This window comes from Brienomyrus brachyistius, chromosome 1, assembly GCF_023856365.1.
Source record: "Brienomyrus brachyistius isolate T26 chromosome 1, BBRACH_0.4, whole genome shotgun sequence".
Taxonomy (NCBI): domain Eukaryota; kingdom Metazoa; phylum Chordata; class Actinopteri; order Osteoglossiformes; family Mormyridae; genus Brienomyrus; species Brienomyrus brachyistius.
In genome coordinates, this window is record NC_064533.1 from 34,331,590 (window position 1) to 34,352,511 (window position 20,922).

At 37.9% G+C, this 20,922-nt stretch overlaps 1 protein-coding gene across 2 annotated transcripts in view; it reads right to left on the bottom strand.

Annotated features, from left to right (window-relative positions):
• LOC125732896 (receptor tyrosine-protein kinase erbB-4-like) overlaps positions 1 to 19,134 on the bottom strand; it is a 174,124-nt gene extending 154,990 nt beyond the window's left edge. Inside the window, exon 1 of one of the 2 annotated variants that reach the window (XM_049005999.1) lies at positions 18,790 to 19,134. In XM_049005999.1, the coding sequence (XP_048861956.1) occupies positions 18,790 to 18,868 (79 nt within the window). In that variant the 5' untranslated portion in view covers positions 18,869 to 19,134. The remainder of the gene's footprint in view (positions 1 to 18,789) is intronic. The other variant, XM_049005998.1, reaches the window with a different exon arrangement.
• Between the last annotated feature and the right edge of the window lie 1,788 nt (positions 19,135 to 20,922).

The following is a 20,922-nucleotide window of genomic DNA, read 5'->3' on the forward strand; positions in this document are numbered from 1 at the left end:
TGGTGTTTAAAACTATGTTTAGTAGACTAATTTTGCTGTGTATTTGATATGAACTTGCTGCACGATGTCAGCAAGGATTATATAAAAACAACTATGCTCAACATGCTTCATCTATGTTTCAGAAGATCACTGCAATGAGTCCGGCTGTCAGCAATCCCACTAAAGTCTTCTTTGTTATCAAGGGCAGAGTATTGGTAGGCTGCAAGAATGTTGCCAGGGCATGCACGTAGGGCTTGTTCAAGCTTGAATCTAAGTCGCCTGTGTCCTTTTGAAGTATTCTGAACTTTTAATTTAATTTTAAAAAACTTCATTTTTTCCTTGAGCTAGACTCAACGAAGATGATGCTGAAAATGCCAGCTTTGCAGAATAAACTGCATACTTCTATAGGTAGGGTGGTGCCTCAGCATGTAGCACTGTGGCCTTATGCCCCCAAGACCATTGGCCTGAATCTTGCCCCTGGCTCTGAGCAAGCTTCTGTTCGTACAGTTTGTATTTTAGAGCAGACTGTGGTTCTTTGGGTTAGGAGTCTGTGCCCTTGTCCTGACAGTTCCCGGTTCATATCCCTTGGCCAGCACAGTAATCATATCACTTTAGGGCCCTTGAGCAAGGTCCTTAACCCCACGAACTGCTCCAGGTGCTCCAGAAAAAAGCCTGACCCTGCACTTTGTCCACAAGCTTTTCTCTCATGCCTGTGTACGTGTGTGTGTTTGTCTGTCTCTCTCTCTCTGCGTGCATGCATGTGATTAGGTTTATCACATTGTGGGAACCAAATATCCCCCACAATGTCATAAAAACCTGTTTTTGATGTTGGGAACATTTTTCAGGTACCCACAAAGATCTGTGAATGTAATCAAAAAACTAAAAATAAAGGTCTCTTGTTTGGTTATTTAATGTTAAGGTTAGGGCTGAGTAGGGGTTAAGGTATTCATGTTGGGATTAGAGTTTTCCGCAAAGAAATTAATGTAGAGTCCCCCCAAAGATATAATTACAAACCTGTGTGTGTGTGTGTGTGTGCACGCTCATGTATGCATCTCATAGGAAAACAAGACAGAATATGTGACAGCTACAGAATTTTTAAGCACCTGTGCTTTTACAATCGTTAATAAAGTTAACTGTAAGATGCTATTATCACCTGTCTATCAACACCATTTTGGTATTACTGTTGATGATTTTACAGAAAAAAACATGACTATTTTTGGACAATATATATATTTTGAAGACAGAAACATTTAAAGTTTGTACTATTTTCTTGAAGCATTTCTTTCAAGATGTCATAAGTGCTCTACATTGTACAGTAGGTGTAGTATTTGTGACTGAGAAAAGGTGAATGCTGCTATATTTGTGCAGAATGTTCAGCCAAAAGGACATTTCCTTGTTAGTTTAAATTATTAAATTAAATAAAAAAAAATGTATTTCCATTAGATAGTTTTCTGTTTGAGCTAAGATATATTTTGTAAAAATATGAGCTTAATAAATAAATACAAATCTTTTTGTATAGTAAATGAAAAGAACATCAATATAGGTTTAACTGGCTTGTTTCATCTTGCACTTAATTCTTACACTAATACATTTTACTTAAAATTACAGCAAATTAATTTTACAAATACAAAATTTTGCAAAAGTAAATCCTATTTATTTATTTTTTTTGTGTATCACAATTAGAATATTGCCAAGGCCTGTGAACATGTTTGGTGGCATAGCTTGCACAGAATGACAGCACAAAAGCGTCTCTTTTCTCAATGAGACTGTACAAATTCTGTTTACTAACAAAACAAAATTTATGTTTCAAATCTACACAACAAATCTTTCCAAAGCAGCTTACAATTACAACCATTTACCTTAGAGGTGTACGGTCATACTCTTTGCTGCCGCACAAAACTAAACCCTAGAACAACAAATCTTGGCTTTCAGCGTAAAATTCTAAAGTATTTAAGAGTTGTTGCCACAGTGGACCTCCCACCATTAGTTCACTTTTCATCATTTGACAGAGGGGATCCTTCACTGAAGGAAGATGTGTGGTTTTCCCTGACCACACAGCAAATCACAATGCCATTAATAAACAATTCCGAATGCAACGGCTTCAAGGGTTGACTGAGCATTATGCTCAATAAACAAGCCACTATAGATTTAATTAAATGACATTCAAAGGCATGGATTACGACCAAGGGAATTAATTGATTCACTGACATCAAAGTAACAGAGGGTAAAGCATTAGGTGGTCATAACAGGTGGACAGCAAACCTAGTCCCCTATACCAAAATGTGCCAAAACACTAGACTGTGCGGAAACTTACCAGGGTTTTTAGCGAGCTGGAAATTTAATAGCATCTTCACAGTAAAATGGGACAGAATCACCACGAAGTTTACCAATTTAAAACACTGAGCTATACAACACAGCAGGTTAATGGATGACATGTATTACATATGACTTAGCCGATTTCAAAGACATCTTGACAGATATTTCCCAGATACCTGTCACGTGTTCTCTAGTGGTTTACTGACAAGTAAAGTCATTGCATGAGTACTGTACTTAGCAAAGCATTCTCTTCAGAGAAACATATGTACCTTCCAAATATATGGATACTATGAGAACAACACTCATCTCTGTTCCAACATTTAGCTCAATAATCTAAGCTATAGCCTACATGTTGGACTGTGATAAAATTGACTGGCATAAACAAACAAAACATGAAGCATTGAAAGGTCTAGGTATTATTTAAAAGGTAAATTTATTTGAAAAAAAAAATAAAGAAGATTATTGCGTCTTAAGGACTATACCCTTTTGTCTAGGTACAGTGCTTTGAGTCAAATTGCTTTGAGTAAATCTGTGTGACCAGCCTTTTAAAGATAAGAATAACAATAAAAAAAGTCTTCACAGATTTATTTTTGTAATGAGGAATTTAAGTAATAAAAAACAGGAAAGAAAAATACCTTGGGAATATCCTGGAAGTATAAGAATGCAAGGACAAGTTAATGGCAGGATAAAAGGAGTTAGGAAGAGGAAAAAATTAAGTGGACAGAGTGCAAGAAACGAAACTAGTTCTTAAAGTAATTAAAGTGATTGCTGTAGCGAGGCTGTATTGAACAGAAAGTCAGTAAAGGTTACAGTTAATCCCTGTTTAAAAGTGCTTTTTTTTCTTTTTTTTAATTTTCATCCTGAAATAGCGAGTCTCATCTACTGGGCACCTGGACATTAAGAGACGAACAAGGTTTTAATAGGAACAGCCTATGATTACCATCAAAATTGTCACTATCTTTCAAAATCACATTCATGTATACATGTATACTTGATCCACCGACCATCCACCACATCCACTGATCTGGGATATCCTTGTCGTGTTGGGTCACATTGCAGAAGGCAGCAAAGACACAGAGCAATGACAAATGAAATACAGGCCACAGTTGTAGACTTTGCAATCTACATTGCCTTAAGTGTAATGGCAGATAAAGAGTCATCAATCAGTGTCATCAATAATCTAAGCATATAATTGTATATAATTAAGTGGTATTTCTTAATTGATTTATGGTATTAACCAGTTCAGCTTTTTCTGTACTGAATTGTATTTAGTACATAAGGTTTAGTGACAGCAGTTTTGCAATATGGTGATAGCAAACAGTGCCATCGGACTAAAAGAGATCCACAGTACATCAACTCTGTCACACAGTAAATAAGGTTTTGAAGAGAAATATTCTAAAAATAAAATAATGTTACGAAGTAGATTTTGAGAGGAATCGTGTTAAAGTGAAGGAGTGGTATCAGGCCTCATAAATGTATACAATGCTTTAACTTCCATATTTCTATCTTTCTAACAAAATAGCCAGTGAAGTCTATCATATTGTAGTATAACAAAATTCATATGACTTTGGTGCAATGTTTCATTACCAACTGCAATGGATTTTATTACTCTCCAGGGTTGCTAATATCTGTCCAATATTACCATACCCTGATACTTTGATTTTTTATTTATAAAGCTGGAGAATTAAGTTCTCGGTCTTTTCATTTCATCATAAGAAATCTGGTCAATGAAGTCCATCACACTGTACTGCCATCTTGTTAAGAAGCACTGCTGCCATTTATCCTCAAGCAAACGGTGCCCCTGTTTCAAATGAACCCCCCCCCCCCCCCCCACACACACACACACACACACACACACACACACACCGGCACTTTTGGATGGGGTCCTTGTTTTATGAAAAGCAGAATCCCCTTGCTCTAAAAGACACACTTTCAAAGGACTAGTTTTATTTACTTTCACTAGGGTAAGTGAAACAGAGGAAATTCACACAACTGTGAGGGATCGCTGGGGATCCCCTTAACTGAATATGATTATGTGCAGACTGTGAATCAAAAAAGAAGGGAAAACACTTGAACATAAAAACTCCTGAAAGCAGAATGATTTTACAAAGACATCAAAGACAAAGACAGTTACACAAATCCACCCTCCCACCCACCCATCCATCCATCCATCCATCCATCCATCCATCCATCCAAGCTCAAATAATTTATCCTGTATAGGGTCACAGGGGGACCTGGGGCCTATCCCCTATCCCAGGAAGTTTAGGGAAAGGATGCCAGATGTACATTTTTTGAAAATACTTTTATCAATTTAAATGTATGTGCATCAAAACATGTACAAGCATATGGCTTTATTTTAACTGTAATGATTCACACAACCCACTTCTTTGATATCTGCTCACTGTGACTGGAATGGATGCTCCTTAAAGGCAGCAGTTGATATAGGGAGACCGGAGTATTATGACCATAAATAACAACCCGAAAGAAGAGCATCTGCGTACCCCACACCTCTGATTAGGCCAAGAAACACAGGGCACTCAAGCAAATTAAACAAAGTGTAATGCCTTAACCAAAAACAAATTCCGACCGCTTTGCATGCTGGTAGCTAAGTGCCTATTCGTTCAGGTTCCCTGGAATCAGTATAAATCCCTGCAATAAAGTTCTAAAGATATCCTTGAGGCAATCAAACAACCACAGCTAGAATTAAAACCCCAGACTCAAGCTGACGTGAATTACAGCTGTCACAAACCACAGGAAAAAAATGAAGACCTTTTAGTCAGAACTCCTGTCAATGAGTTAAAACAGCACAGTGGGTTAGGGTGAGAGGAGGGCTCTGTAAAATGTGAGCAATACAGTCAACTTGGTATTTCTCACTTTTATTGTTCAATATATTAGCCTGCTCCATATTAACCAGTACCAATGGTACGCATGTATCTCGCATTTTAATGATCCTTGCCCTAAGAATGACTATTTTAAGCCTATATTCACTTATTCAGTCTGTACCTTTTTGTTTCTGTATTATAAGGGTAACTCTTCTTCAACCTTTTGAAGTGGCCTTCCATGGGTCAACACAGCGGGTCTAACAAATATCTACCTAGAAAATTTACATGTTCGTTCAAACAGCCATGCTACAGGGTTGCTAATTCTCACGTATCTGGTATGACACACACGCTTTCAGATGCTCATGCAAGGAATCTTATGAGAAATGTATTTTAATCCATTATAAACCTTAAATTAGCTACATCAAAGCACTGAGGTAGTTTGCAAACTCTACTGGCTATTTACAAGGTAATAAGACGGTTACATACATGTAAATGCATGTTTATGTGTGTGCAGACTTGTGTCAGATTGAAAATCTCATTCCAGTTGACCAAAACTAGCAATCCTGCTACCATGACTATGAACATTAGAGTAGCATCTATATGAACCCATTTTTCTAAATACCAGATAATTGTCTGATTTTATACTATCCCCTGGTGACTTCATTTATTACTCTGCAATTGTGGGATATGAATTTCACTGTGTTCACAAGTGTCAGCAACAATTTGACACGTGAAATATTATCATAGGTACTGCATGTCCACTGCAGTATATTAACAGAATATTAAATAACTGCAAGCAGCATCTGACAATAAGGACAAACGGAACAATAAGGAAAGCGGAGAATAGCACAAAACAATAACACATAACGGTAAATATAACAAAGATCATATAGTACCACAGAAATAGTATTGCAAAAACAAACAGCAAAAAAGTGTGCAATTGACTATTAGTTTGATCCACAGTAGGTTATGCTTAGCAGCCTTTGGGGAGCCTTATATAAAATGTATTGTTAAAAATGTGTGTCAGACCTCAGAGAAGGGTAAACTGGCACTTTGGCACTGGCACCCCCCAAGAAAGGATGAGTGCAGCTTTATGTCAGATTGCAGCCCCTCCCACCCCCAAAATTCCCTACTAGCATCCAGCCTCTGTCCACTTCGTATAATGGCGATAGAATTACAGCCCTAATGAGCAGTTCTGTCAAGTTTGCTACTCTAGTTAAATCTATTAGGGAAAGGAGAGGCAGATGGTGGGCGAACGCAGACGGTTACACGTGTGTAGCTCCCCCACCCCACTGAAATTTGATTCATTAACACTCCAGTGCTTGGCAGCACAGATGTGAGGACAGGAGGCGGAGACACCCTCAATTCACCTGTGTGCACACAACCCACAGAATTTTTCATTTTGAAAGAATTCAGAAATATTAAATTGTCTCCGCATTTAGTACAACTGTAAAACCCACCAAATGCTAATGGTGCAAACTAACTCTTAATGAAACAAATTTAAAATACATTACATTTTTTACATACTCTAGATACAATAAGATAAAAATAAAAAGGAAAAACCATTATACATTTTTGGACAGAAAACACATAGGGACTTTCCCCGTCACTATGGGAAATCCTCTATTTGGCATGGAAACACAGAGGTTTACAAGGCCAGGCAATCACTTTCAGATGCCTGTGCGGGGATTAGTCATGCACTGAACTCCAAGGTCCTACCAAGTCCCCAGCAGGAACCTTACTCACACACGCATCAACACTACATTAATATTTACTCACTTCTATGGATGAGATGAGATCAGAATACATTCATTGAAAACAAACAGGATAGGCAACAAATTAATGACCAAAATATTGCTGATCAGACTCCATGAGTTTCCATCCTGTTGGATGCATTTCAGTTTCATTCATTTTGTGATATATACACACAAACAATATACCATACAGATGCTCCTCTACTTACGAACTTTCAACCTACGAACTTTCGGACATATGAACGACGAGGACTGTAAGTTCAAATTGTGTTCTTTGGGCTCCATGTCCGCAGCATAATTTTTTTTCCTGCACGCCAATCCCACCTACGACTTCTGGCCGCTACTCCCACCACGCAGCAGCGTAGCGTGCGTACTCCCAGTGTCCTAGTTCTTTGTACTTGCGTATACCCTTAAAATGATGTTGAATAACAATTTAGGAACATTTCAAGTTACGAATGGCCGTTCGGAACGCATGTCGTTCGTAAGTAGAGGAGCGTCTGTGCATATAAATATGTACACTCAAGCAAATTGGTAAAAATAAAGTTGTCCTTCTAATGGTTATAACTGACCTAAGCACTACCCTCTGAAAAGACATCATTTATTATTAAATGAACCAAAAAACATGATATAACAAATAATAATTTCATGAAAGAAAATGACCTTTTAATCCTAACCAGATGTGCTTTATACAAAAATTTAACTACAGAAACAAAGCTATTGTACTCCAAATAGATAAATCAAAAAGGAATAAGTTAAATAAGCATCAGGAAACTTTCCGATGAGGGGAAATTACAATAGAACAATGTCATGCATGATAAATGTGCAATACTATCTTAAAACCACATTGCGATACCTGTCTTTTCAGTATGATGGCATACTGGGTAATTGGAAAAAAGAAAATGGTGTGACCCAGTGTTGTTCCTTCCAAAAGTAATCAATATTAAACATAAACAATCATTCAATATTAAACATAAATGAAATAAAAATGTGAATCACAGCTTTAGTGATCCGTTGTACGTGTCTCCTGACTCATATTATATAGGGCTGCAACAACTTGATCAGGTGCATCTATCAACACAACTACAGCAACATCAAGAACTACTGGAACTAGGTAAAAGTGCAGGACCATCAGACCTTAGCCCTTTGAGTGCCTGATTTTCCAGGTTCAGCTGTCTACCTCCATGCTTGCCTCCATCAAAGTGGTGAGAGTAAATTGCAATAAATACGCAAAATAAGAATTGAGTCCATTGTGCATTTGTATTCTTATTATAATGTTTATAGTAGAATTTACAGCATGAGGAATCTTCAGTTATTGAGAAACATTGAATAAAGGGTATATAGAAAAAGCAACTCTGACTAAGACAATGTGGAATGATAAAAATGTATACACAGATATGACCCAAGTACAGACAAGCAGTAAAACTGCCTGCCTTATATAAATATATGATCAATAATTATTCGACATGACAAAGCAAGCAAAGCTACATTACCAGCTTCAAAAGGTTTTTAGTTAATATTATTACAAATGACAATAAGGTCTATGGTATTAATCATATCGACATACGCAAACACTCAGGCTTGTAATTATATCTTTGGGGGAACTTTCCATTCATTTCTATATGCAAAACTCTAATCCCAACATGACGACCTTATTCCCTACCCAGCCCTAACCTTAACCATAAGTAACCAAACAAAATACAAGACAATGTAATATACACTTTATCCACACACACACACATATGCATGATTGAATATGATAAATTAAATGACTACATACAATGAATACAATTACCTGCAATAATAAAATTATTTTATAGACTGCAGCAAAACTGATAAGTAAATGTTTTTGGTTTTTACTATATTATTCATTTGTGGTATTATTCATTTTACTATATTATTCATTTGTGGTAGAATGATGGTTAACTTCTGTCATTCATATACATAAATCAATGCCATACGATATATTCCTGTAATCTTAGCACAGAGCCATACAGAGATGCAAACTGTTTGTATTACACAGGCATTGGTACAAGCACACACACACCACACTGGCTTGTCAGAGCACCAGTGCAACCTGCACTGCCGTGGAGGTTTGCCTTGTGTGCTGCCATTAGGCTGATAGAAACTGGAATCTGTGCCCAGATCAGTTAGCACCATGTTACACTAATTAAAAGAATTCCAACATCTGCAATTGAAGAACCTGGGTAATTGAATGCTAATGAAAGGGGACCAGCAACGGTCTGCATTTCAGAAAAGGTTGAGGGAGCAGCCAGGCTTTTACCTGCCACCAATATGGCTATAACTGGTCACAGTGGAAATCTGCCATCATGAAGAAAAACATTAAAATGAAATGAGACAGTGTTATAATTAAATGTGAGATGGAATGTGCCCTTAATACAATGTCTACAAATGGGAAGACATGTACCTTATAGGAGTTTGGGGAGAGTTTCCAAGTTTCCAGGATTCAATCATTAATGCATATTTAGATACAAAATCACTGAGACGCTGCGTCATCCAGTAAATGACACTGACATTCTGGGCACCTAAAAATGGCTGATCATAAAACATTTTATTCCAGGGTCAAATTGTGAGCGCAAATGAAATATGAGCCATAAATAAAAATCCTCAAGGTTGGCAGGCTGCACGACATTTTAGTGGAAATTGAAGAGTGTTTATTTTAAATTAGGAGTATGTTATGCTGAACTTCACGGGGCACCAATACTGAGTAACTACAGACAAAAGATGCGCCACGATTCATTAATGATAAACAAACAAGTCATCACTATTTCCATCCATCCATTTTCCAAACCACTTACCTTTCTGGGTCATGGGGGGGGGGGGGGGGGGGGGGGGGCAGCCCATCACAGGGCACACACACACCCTTCACTCACACATGCAATTTAGTAACTCCAAGTAGCCTCTGCATGTCTTTGGACTGTGGGAGGAAACCAGAGTATGCAGAAGAAACCCCACAACAGTGAGGCAACAGTGCTAACCACTGCACCACCATGCCACCCCAGAGGCCAGTATTTCACTTGTGTTATCCATTATGTCCCTTCAGTAGTTCATAAAGGTGTCATGCTCCGCGTGTCCGATCCTCACGTGTGCCACGCCCCCTCATCTACCCCATGTGGAATCCCCGTGTTTACCAGCTGTTTCTTGTTGCTGTCATTAGTCCAATGTATTTAAGTCTGTGTTAGGCATGCTTTCCCCAGCATGGTTATTGATGTTGCTAATGTAATTGTGTGTTTTGGAGTGTGTCAGCCCGGCATAGACCCCGTTTAAAGAATTAACATTCTTGTCACATACAGTGACGAATATAATAACAGACTGATAAAACACATCATGATTCATAAATCATTCATTAGCATGAGAATGGTATGTACCTAAACTTTAAGTTTATGGTTAATTAATATATGAGCAATAGCATAATACTAAATTATGTGTTACCTGTCAAGTAACATAGAACCACTGAACTCTATGTAAGCACTTAAAAACAATTCTCCAAAACACAGAGTGCACATCCTCAAGCCATGTTCCCAATCAAGGATTTGGCAGGGGTAAAAGTCAGGGGTAAAAGTCAGGGGTAAAAGTCACTCAAGCATAGTTGTTTTTCTTGAATTCTACAAGTTTGGTCTGTTACGAAGTAGGGTGGCACTTAAAACAGTTACTGTACTGTATGCAGCTAGGCATTATTTGAGGCGCAGTTCAATCAAAGTCCCTTTGTCTAAGGGACTTTCTTATAACCAGCAAAGAGCCATTGTTGAACTCAACAGTTTGTACAGTAACAAGGCAGGGAGTATTGCTTGGCACTGAAAGGACATTGAACCCACTCTATCTTCTTACCCAGTGGAGCCAGGGGCGCCTGGAACATACTACATCATGGTAATAGGCCAAGTTAAAATCCCTACATAAAAACAAAAAACCAAACTTTACACATGTTCTGCTCTGTCTTGTAAGGTATCAGAATTCAGGGTGAAGTGAAGCCCAATGATTTTTAACATGCTTACCAAGATACTGCTCATCTTGTAGTTAGTTGTAACTCTGCTGGTGATACTTTCTTTGTTCAACATTCTAGAATCACTTCCAGTTCTTATGGTGAGGGAAATATTTTCATTCAACAGTGTGGGTGGTCCATATCTGCGAAAAGGTTCATTCTGCTGTCATAATATATGGACAGAAGTCTGGGTGCCCAGTTAACAGTCATAGCCATTTAAAATCAAGACTTCCTTGAGGCAAGGGGGAGGCACACCTCCTCCTCAATTTTGAAAATGAGGACATTCTCAGCGTCATGTTGCACGGTCTTGTAAAATGTCCCTGTCACTGACACTAGTTCTGGGGGTGTGGGGAAGTAATAAATTGGGTTTGCAAGTGGAATGTACTATTGGCACTCGCACCCACACTATAGAACCTCTTCCTGTCCCTTCCTGCCCACCGATTCCACATGCCAAGTAAAACCTCCCAGTTACCGTTGAGTTATCCCCAGAAATGTCTGCCTTTCTCTCTCTCCACTTGCCCCTTGTGTATATTACCAACCATCATGCAGCAGCAACAATGTCTCACCTTGCCAGGGGAAATATTGTGTCTATACAAAGAGGCACAACATGAAGGATTAGAGCTGGAGAGTGCAGTGTTAAGGGAACAGCAGGCTCTGTGCTTGTGGCCCTTGTCTTCCTCCCAGCAGTAGTGGTCATTAAACCCTTAGTAGAGCATTGTGTTTCAGTTCATTTTTCTCCCTGAGTGGTGGTGGCAGCACTTTTTCACTGGAGTTTGTTCCCCCACATACTCACAGCGAGTGAGTAGGTGATGCGTCACTGTCAAATGTAAACTCCTGCTACAGCACTATACTCATCAGCAGCATACTGGTGCAAATTCTAAATGTATAGTCAAGAAAATGTTGCCATTTTGAGATAGCAGTGTGTGTCGATAAACTTAAGATGGTGTATGGCTCTTCCTTGAATGGAAAGTTCAATCCGTTGACTGGCATAGTACGGCCGACCATAACACCAATTGCTCCAGTGGTTCTGGATGCTGACTGACCATGCTCTGCGAACCCCAAACGTGCTCTCATCTGTGTGTGAATCTCATGAATATCAAGATGCAATAGGCAAGGACACAGTTACCTCATGGGGATGAATAAAGTACCACTGTTCCACACTGATAAGTATTAACATACAGCATGATGCCAACAGTATTCAATACTTTATTTCCTTCTCTGTGTATGTCACACAGTGTTTCTGGTTCTACCTAGTCTGGCCATTAAATGCCGAGGGTATACACCCTGATAAGCGAGCACTTTAAGTCACCTTAAAGCTGTATTACTCTTTCTTGTATTTTTTGTATTACCCAGCTGCAAGGTGACCTCAGACACTGCAAGTTACTCTGATGGCCCCCTACCACTGGGAAGCTGAAAGCCACATCATATGGCAGCCCATTAATGAGACTCTCCATGCAACAGTCGCACGTGCAAACGTACAGGCAGGCAGAGTGCACCTTTCCTTCTTCACACACAGAACTTGTATTCCCACCTTCGCTGCCCTCACTTCACAGCTGGCACTATTCAGTGCAGGGTCCTTTATTACAGGTCAACAGTGCAAAAGGAGCATTAAAGGACAAAATATCTCAACGTCGCTGAGTTCTGCATTGTGCTGTGTGGGGCACCAAGGTCCACAACTAAGCATCTGTAACAACAGCTGCTAATGTCAATGTGACACATTGAAAATCTTTTGCACCATACTTATTGATCCTGTTTGCAATTGCCTAAAGACCCTCTGTAAAAGATCGCTTATGTGCGTGTGACATAATGTAATGCAGGAAACTAATGCTGTTAAAGCCTATTTCACAAACTCTATCCATATGACAATGCATTGAACATTTTTATTGTAGCACAATTTGTAACATAGAACATCAGGGCTGGAATAAGTCCATTGCACATTGCAACTGCAGATTAGCTATGAATATTTTAAAAAGGGATCTAATGCCATAAGCAAAATTAAATCAAATCACCAACTAGTACAAAGCATGTTATGATGTGACAGGATGCCTGTCTTCCCGAGTTGCCAAGCCATGATTATTCTTTCATTTGTTCATTCATTTACTCTGCATGGAGAAGGAAAGTAAAACAAATCACTTAGACTTGTCAGTGGCTGACACAATTATCTTGCATTTAATTCTTTATATTTCAGTGATGAATGAGCCATTGTGGAGGTTAGACAAATTTCATTGTCATAGTACAGCATTCCTTTGTTGCTCCCTCAAAGAAAAATAAGAACTTTGACAAGGAAAAAAGTTCAAGTATTCAAAGCAGATGAATCAGTAAACTGGTGTGTTCACAGTTATGGGAATGATGCTGTCAATCACAGGAAAGCTTGACTCTGCTCACATTTTGATGCTGGTTGCCACTCCAATATTAATAAATTATCTTACAGTACAGATACTATTCTCCCCAAAAGAACAACAACAACAAAAGACAACAGATGGTGTGGTCTTGAGTATTTACAGGTATACCTAATTTAGATTTTGGCTGACATCTAAATATGCCACATGACATTTAACAACTCCAATAAGTTCAAATCTATGAATCAAAGTGTTAAACAAACAATGCAAACCCACAATAAGATATAAAATGTACGATTTAAAGAAAGCTTTCACAATGAGCCATGTGCATGTAACGAAGATGATAAAGGTTCTTGCCCCAGAACAAGAAGAGTATTTATACTAAATGCTTACAGAGCTGGCTTCTTCCCAAAACATAGAGTTATATCCTAAAAATGCATATAAGCATTTCTGGATATAGAATTACGTCTTCATTAATTTACAGACACTATGTTCCTTATGTGAAATCCAAAGACAGAATACAGCACATTTAACAGAAGATCTCCATATGCCATTAACAAGTTTCAGTATGGCTGTGATTGTTTTTTTTTTTTTTGGTAAAGCTCTGAATGCTTATAAGCTGTTTAAATGCTAGTAACTGGGAGACTGCCTCTCTGCATAAATCTCGCTTTATGAAATGAATCCCACATTCACAATGGGAACTTACAAGTAATTTTTAAGTAACTGTTAAGTAATTTAGTTTCCAGCTCTATTAATAAGTCTAAGTGTAAAACTGTAAGCTGGGCGACTAAAATCATCTGCTACTAAACAGCTACATTTTATTACTAAGCTAAAGCAGAGTGTAGTGTCAGGCCCAGACAAGCATTTGCAGGGTACAGATACCAAGCTGCTCTTTGCTTTCACTACAACATAGAGGCTTTTCAGATTAGTGTGAGCCCTTTATGTGTGTCTGTGGTATTGACAGTTTCAGATCACACAGTGCCAGGACTATATTTTTAGCGTGACTTTTATAATAAGGTTACTTATATGTGTGTTATTCATACAAACATAACTGTACACTGAATGTTCAGATACACAAACACATTCTACACATATAGAGAGGCATGTAAAGGTACCACACATGCAAGGAGCAGTTCTCAGGCAAGTAACCTGTTTCATGAGATAATCTAGTTAAGACATACAAGCCTCTTGCAGGCACACAGCCACACAGTAAAACAATGGGTTTGAACCGCACCCCATAAAAACAACTTCAGCTCCCTGGTGAGTAATATCTACCAAATCAAAATTTACCAAGAAGGGATCTATCAAACCTGGACTCTTGTTCCTATTTTGTACCATAATAAGAAATATTTACTTATAATTAACACTGCAGTTTATACCTGCCAGATTTGCATATACTGTACCTAGGCCACAATTGCATACAGTGCCTTCCTTCCACATACACACAATAAGGGTAGAAAGGACCTGAATTCTAACTTTTTTAACACTTATCGTAGGTGATTTGTTAAAAGGTAAACATCCCAGTGGCACAAATCAAGAGCCATAGTCTTTTTTCCAGACAGGGAGGTCAGAATGAAGCCCAGAACAGGGCAGAAGGAGTCCCTCAGAGGCAGTAGAATACCCTTATTAATTTGAACCTTGCAGAGAAAACAGTTTTATCAGAGACAGTATTGTGAAAAACTCGTACTCTAAACACCAACAGTAAGATTTATGTTGCATTTAAACAGCAAATGGCTTTGGTAATTCATGCACATACTGGGCGGTTCAATGTAATTATTAAATATTTCATAATTATAAGACTGTTAAAGAGCTAAAAAATGAAAGAAACCGTTACCAAAGCATACCTACAACTAGAAAAACTTTTAATTAATTTAAAATTTAAGCTATAGGAATAAGTTTGCGTTTTTTGTTTTAGAAATAATTTCATTCACATTAATTGACTTTAAAAATGTACAGAAATGCCAATACACATGAACTGTATTGTAGTTAAAGTCCAAAACAATATATGCAAAAAATTAGCATTTATATTTTCGTCCCAGTTATCTAAAGGGGAGCAAGGATAGAGGATGCAATAATTGCAAATAGAAGCATGTAAGAATCTGAAATGGTTGTGTGGAATACACATGGGACATAGCCCTACCTCAGCACAGAACAGCTGTAATGAGGCAAACAGCTGCAGAACAGCCATATTTAACTGCCCATACGAAATCCCAACAGCAGGGATAGTAGTGCTGTACACGCATCTCCGCTGGCTTTTTCAAACTGGCACCAGAAAACATGTGCAAACAGACACACGCATGAAAGCGGACATGCAGATATTCCAGTAGCATAAATTCCAAGCTTTTCAGCAGCAAGACAGCTATCACAGCAATCAAAATACAGACAATACTATATAAACATCCCGATTCGGCAGTAAAAGGGTAAAAAACTGTGGCAAACTGGTTGTCACTACAAAAGGAGGATAACCCAGCTGAAAATATAAGATATTAAACATTAACTCAATATTGTACTATTATTTAAACTAGTTATAGAATATGGCTGACAAAATTGAACCTTTTTTGTGATTAACCATTTTTGTGATTAACCATTTTTGTAATTAATACAATACTTAGCTGCTGATAAATTCAAATGAGTTTAGTTTGACTAAAGTGGCAGCAGTCATCTCAAGTTGAAAGAAAATATTGCAGAACCTAATGAGAACTGAAAGAGTATTTAGCCCTTCTAGGTTGTCCCTTCCTCATACTTTGGATTCCAGTTTCATGTACAAAACAAAAAAGCCATCAAGGATACATCCCACCTCACGAAATGTTAATAAAACATATACCATGGTACATGACAAATTAACCCAAAAATTGCACACGTGTTGTTTGACTTAGTCAAACTCCTTGTCCCTTAGTCAAACAACACTTTTGAGTAAATGACAACCAATAATGAAGAGTTAACATAAATGATGATTTTAGACAACATTTTACCTTGTGCCAAGGCCGCAAAAAGACATGGTTGGGCCCCTGAAATATTCTACCAAATGACCCCCAAAAGCGAAGGTACCATTATCCGAGCTCAAACACTCAAGGGTCCCACCTAGTTTGCGGGCCCTGTATGTCTCCCCCCATGCTGAAATTCCCATATGTGTTTCATACATTTGACATATATTATATAGTTGACTGACAACTGTGGTGTTGTACTTCTGGCCAATTTTAAATTACAATAAGTAAAAATAAATGTGATTTACTCTTTTTGAGGGTGGCATGGTGGTCAGCACTGTTGCCTCACATCTCTAGGAACAGGGTTTCAGTCTCCACCATGGCACTGTGTGTGTAGAGATATCATGTTCTCTCCGTGTCATCATAGGGTGTCATTCCCTTGGGTACTCTGGTTTTGCCTCACAGTCCAAGAACATGCTGAGTTTATCTGAAGTTACCAAATCAGCCATAGGTGTGTGCTGATATGCCAATATTTTATTTAAAAACACATGATCCTTAGTTCAACTTGCATTTTCTCCTCCAATGTAAAGAAAAACATCCAGTAAAGCCTGTTTGTGACAGTACTTCTCCCTGCTAAGAAAGAAACTTCATATCTTAGAACATGGTAATGATATAAATAAGTCACATGTCAAAGACAAACCTGTGTGCTTACTTTCTCTTGCCCATTGTGCAAACACTTCTTGCATGTTTAACTAGGATGACCAGATACTGAGCTAGGACAGGGTTTGTAAACTACCATTTCAATTAAAAGGACCTGGATGTTACTTAAGCACTGCGCTCTTGCTGCCTGCTGATTGGTCTCCTGTAATCATGTATGCGTCATATGTTAATATGAAACAACTGTATGAGTCTTTCGATCAAGGAAACAAACCAGTCGAAGCACAAGAAGAACCTAAAAACAAGAGCCTTTCAATTTTAAAGTAGTTTGTAAAACCTTAAGTAGCTCAAAGTATCCTCCCTCACATTGATTTTCTAGTCACCCTATATTTAATCAGAAGTCAAGTTACTAAAATGCCCTCTGGCGTTTCAAGATTTATTTTGGCATACGACAGTTACCAGGGAGGTAGACGTACCCTGGAAGGCCAGCATCGTTAATCCCTTAATCGTTTATCAACAGAGATAATGTAGTAGCAACACGCATTTAAATTCTCTCACTTGATATGTAATACAATTTCTGTATTTAATACAAATACAACTTAAACTATCTAACACGATCAGCCTTATATAGTAATGTGGCTGGCAATTGTTAAAAAATAAGTGTTAACGATTGCCATGTTAAATTGTGAAGGAATTTGTATGGGTCAATTTAAAAGTCTAAATTCATATTCATACAATTATAAAAAAAAACTCCTAAGATAACATGTTTAAAATATAAATTACATCAGCCTATTATGCGTATCAAATGCATGTGACGTATGTTGCAATTTGTATGTGAGCCTGCGTGTATAATTCCATCTCTGAACATGTGTCCGGCTCGTATCACCACCAAGTGGAGAACCTCTTACCTCTTAAATACAGCTTCAACGCGTTGCTAAAGCGGGCATATAAACGCAGTGCAAACCAGCAATACATGGAAACAAGCATGAACTACAAAGAAAAGGTAGCATATTTACCCCTGTATGCTGTGATCTGGATGAGTACAACTGCACATTTAGATATTCATTAATTTCTCGAAACTGCAAGATCACTAAGCTAAAATGCAGTTTTGACATAAAAGTATTAACAACGTATATGCAGGAGAAAGGTGAAGAAACACTATTGTTCGCGGTTAAAAAGTTCTCTCTTTTTAAGAAACGGAACAATGGAATTGACGAATCATGGTAATTGGCTTAAACACTATGAAATACAATAAACGATACAGAAAAAACAGTTAAAGCAGTTAACAGTTAAGGTAACCTTAAAACCAATCACATAAAGATGGAACTGAAAATGACAATTTCGATAAACATTACTGGTTTTTGTATATGCATCAGCATATCTATTAAACCGAACTCGATTTGCACGTTTGTGTTAGGGATGCTATGATCGGCATCTTTTGTGTTCCAAGTTTATGTTTTATACTACTGCCACAGAGTTATACCTTACTGGTGAGTAGAGCAGGCAACATTTTTTATAATTGACGTAATAAATAAGGTCGAAGAGATAAAATAACATTTTCAGAAAGAAAGGAAAAGGGAACATTATAGTGACAGTCGGTGTCCGCATAACACAAGTAAAGACAATCTTTATTTTTTTGCATCTCAGTAGTCCCACTCTGTGCTGACCTGACAGCGATAAAACACCGTCCCAATTAATCTGTTCGTAATCAGTCAACACACGCATACGAATTGAAACGCGTATTAATACACGTGGAAAGATCAAAACCATTTAAACATGTAGTAAATAAAATATGTAAATACTTGGGATGGCTGCAACTTTGTAACAATAATTACTCTGCATATAAAGTGTTGAAATTGGAGTTTAACTGGAGAATATTATACTTTCAAATTGGAAACTCAATGACTCTGGACCTTTGTTGACACAAGACCGTCATAAATAAGGAAATGTGGCCAGTAAATATGTATTTCGCGTAATGACAGTTGAATACCTGTCACTCACCTGACTGTGAAGATCTCACACGAAGCACCATTAAAGTCGAAAGAAAGCCGAAGCAAGACAGGGAAACGGCTAGCTTCATTTTGGTGAGGGGCTAACTCCTTTAATTTACATGTCCAGTAAAAATTGCCTTTCCCGACTGGAAAGAAGAAATATGTCCTTATGACAATTTAAAATTAGAATTTCAGAACACTGCTTATTTTTCTCCACGTGTCTTTCTCCCAGTTTGCCTTTCGAAGAGCTACAGAAGTTAAGCCAAGACTACGATAATTTCCACAGCGTATGAAGGTTTGTGAAGATCTCAGCACTACACACATGCCATTACTCTCCACAGTTACGCGGCTGTGAAGCCGCCTCGACCCTGGATGCCACATCCCACGCCTCTGTTGATTGGTCTAGCTCAAAGTAAGTACATTCTAGCCACGCCTTCCACTCCTCCTTGCCCGCGTTCATTGGCTCCTTGATGCTGCCAAAAATCTCTTGCTTTCACTGCACTGTTCGAGCACCTGTCCCATAAAATAGCAATATGCTTAATTTCTGATTGGGTTTGTTACGCTGAATTACCACCCCATGTTAAAATACGTATACAACACAATCATATTTTAGTATTTATGAATGTTCAGAAAACAATTTTGATATCTGTATTATTACCCATCATCATCATCATCATAATAATAATCATCAAGAACAACAACAACAATAATAATAATAATAATAATACATCAAGTAGCAGTTAAATAGCAATAAAAATACTCATCTAAAAACTGCCAGCCGAGTTGCCATAGCCATCGTGTTGTGTTGCACGGTTTTTCAGGAGGAACAAACAAACAAACAAATGATGCCTAATTATACATAACCATGAACGGTTTTTAAATTCTTTTCATACTTAATTCATATTCTTGCAATTCTTAACTTTCACCAACAGAGGGGGTCTTCCAAACCACGCAGGTAATTTCAGATGAACATTAAAGCTTTTATGCAAGAACTATAAATAACTATATAGCCTAATTTGACATATATTTAATATTGGCAATATGTAAGTTATTAAAAAAATAAAATTGAAAGAATATTAACAGTGCATTTGTTATAAGATATAAGCCTAATAAAATAAAGGTGATTTTGCAATTAATTTTTAAAATTATTTTTGATAGATTGCTCCTCTGAAAGTATCTTTAGCCTATTACATTTGTGATATTTATGCTTGCGATTTAGAAGATGAAGTAGGCCGAAATGTTCCAGAGTTCAGCAAGGCTTCCCAAATGGCAGGTCATTTGTAATTTTTGGGTAGACGAAGATTAAGACAGTTTGTTTAATGGATATGATTTACCTGCATGGAGAGCGTAATAAAACGAGACCTGAATATCTGGCCCATTATAATATATCAAAATGCAGAATTCATACTCTGATGGAGGTTTATTGCATCCTGTAGAGTGTTTTTCTAATCTATCTCGGGGTTTCTGCAACATGCCATTATCTTTAACTTTTCATTCAAGGGACTATTACAGGGAACCTCGGCAATGCGGGAGAGGATTCAAATACAGCACATGGTATTCTGGGTTAAGTAATAACATCTGTTCAAACTGATCAAACCATAAAAGTAAAACTAGCTTATGTGCTTCCATATTTTTCGTGTCGTAACAGCGATAGTTAATGTTTTATTGATTATAAAATGACCAAATAGACTATATTGAAAATGTTCGTTCCGCTTTATTATAGACCTCCAGTAACACGTTTTAGGGTTTCCTGGTTACATTGTTTTGATTTCTTTTCAGCAAAGATATATGAAGTAAATGGTTTTCCTGATCTGCAAACAGAACTTAGTGGATTTTGAAGATTCATCCATCCATCCATCCATTTTCCAAACCTCTTATCCTACTGGGTCGCGGGGGGTCCGGAGCCTATCCCGGAAGCTATGGACACGAGGCAGGGAACAACCCAGGACAGGGGGCCAGCCCATCGCAAGGCACACTTACACACCATTTACTCACACATGCACTCCTACGCGCAATTTTAGTAACTCCAATTAGCCGCAGCCTGTTTTTGTACTACCCAGTATGATAAGCAGTTTGGAAAATGGATGAATGGATGGATGTCTTTGGACTGTGGGGGGAAACCGGAATACCCGGAAGAAACGCC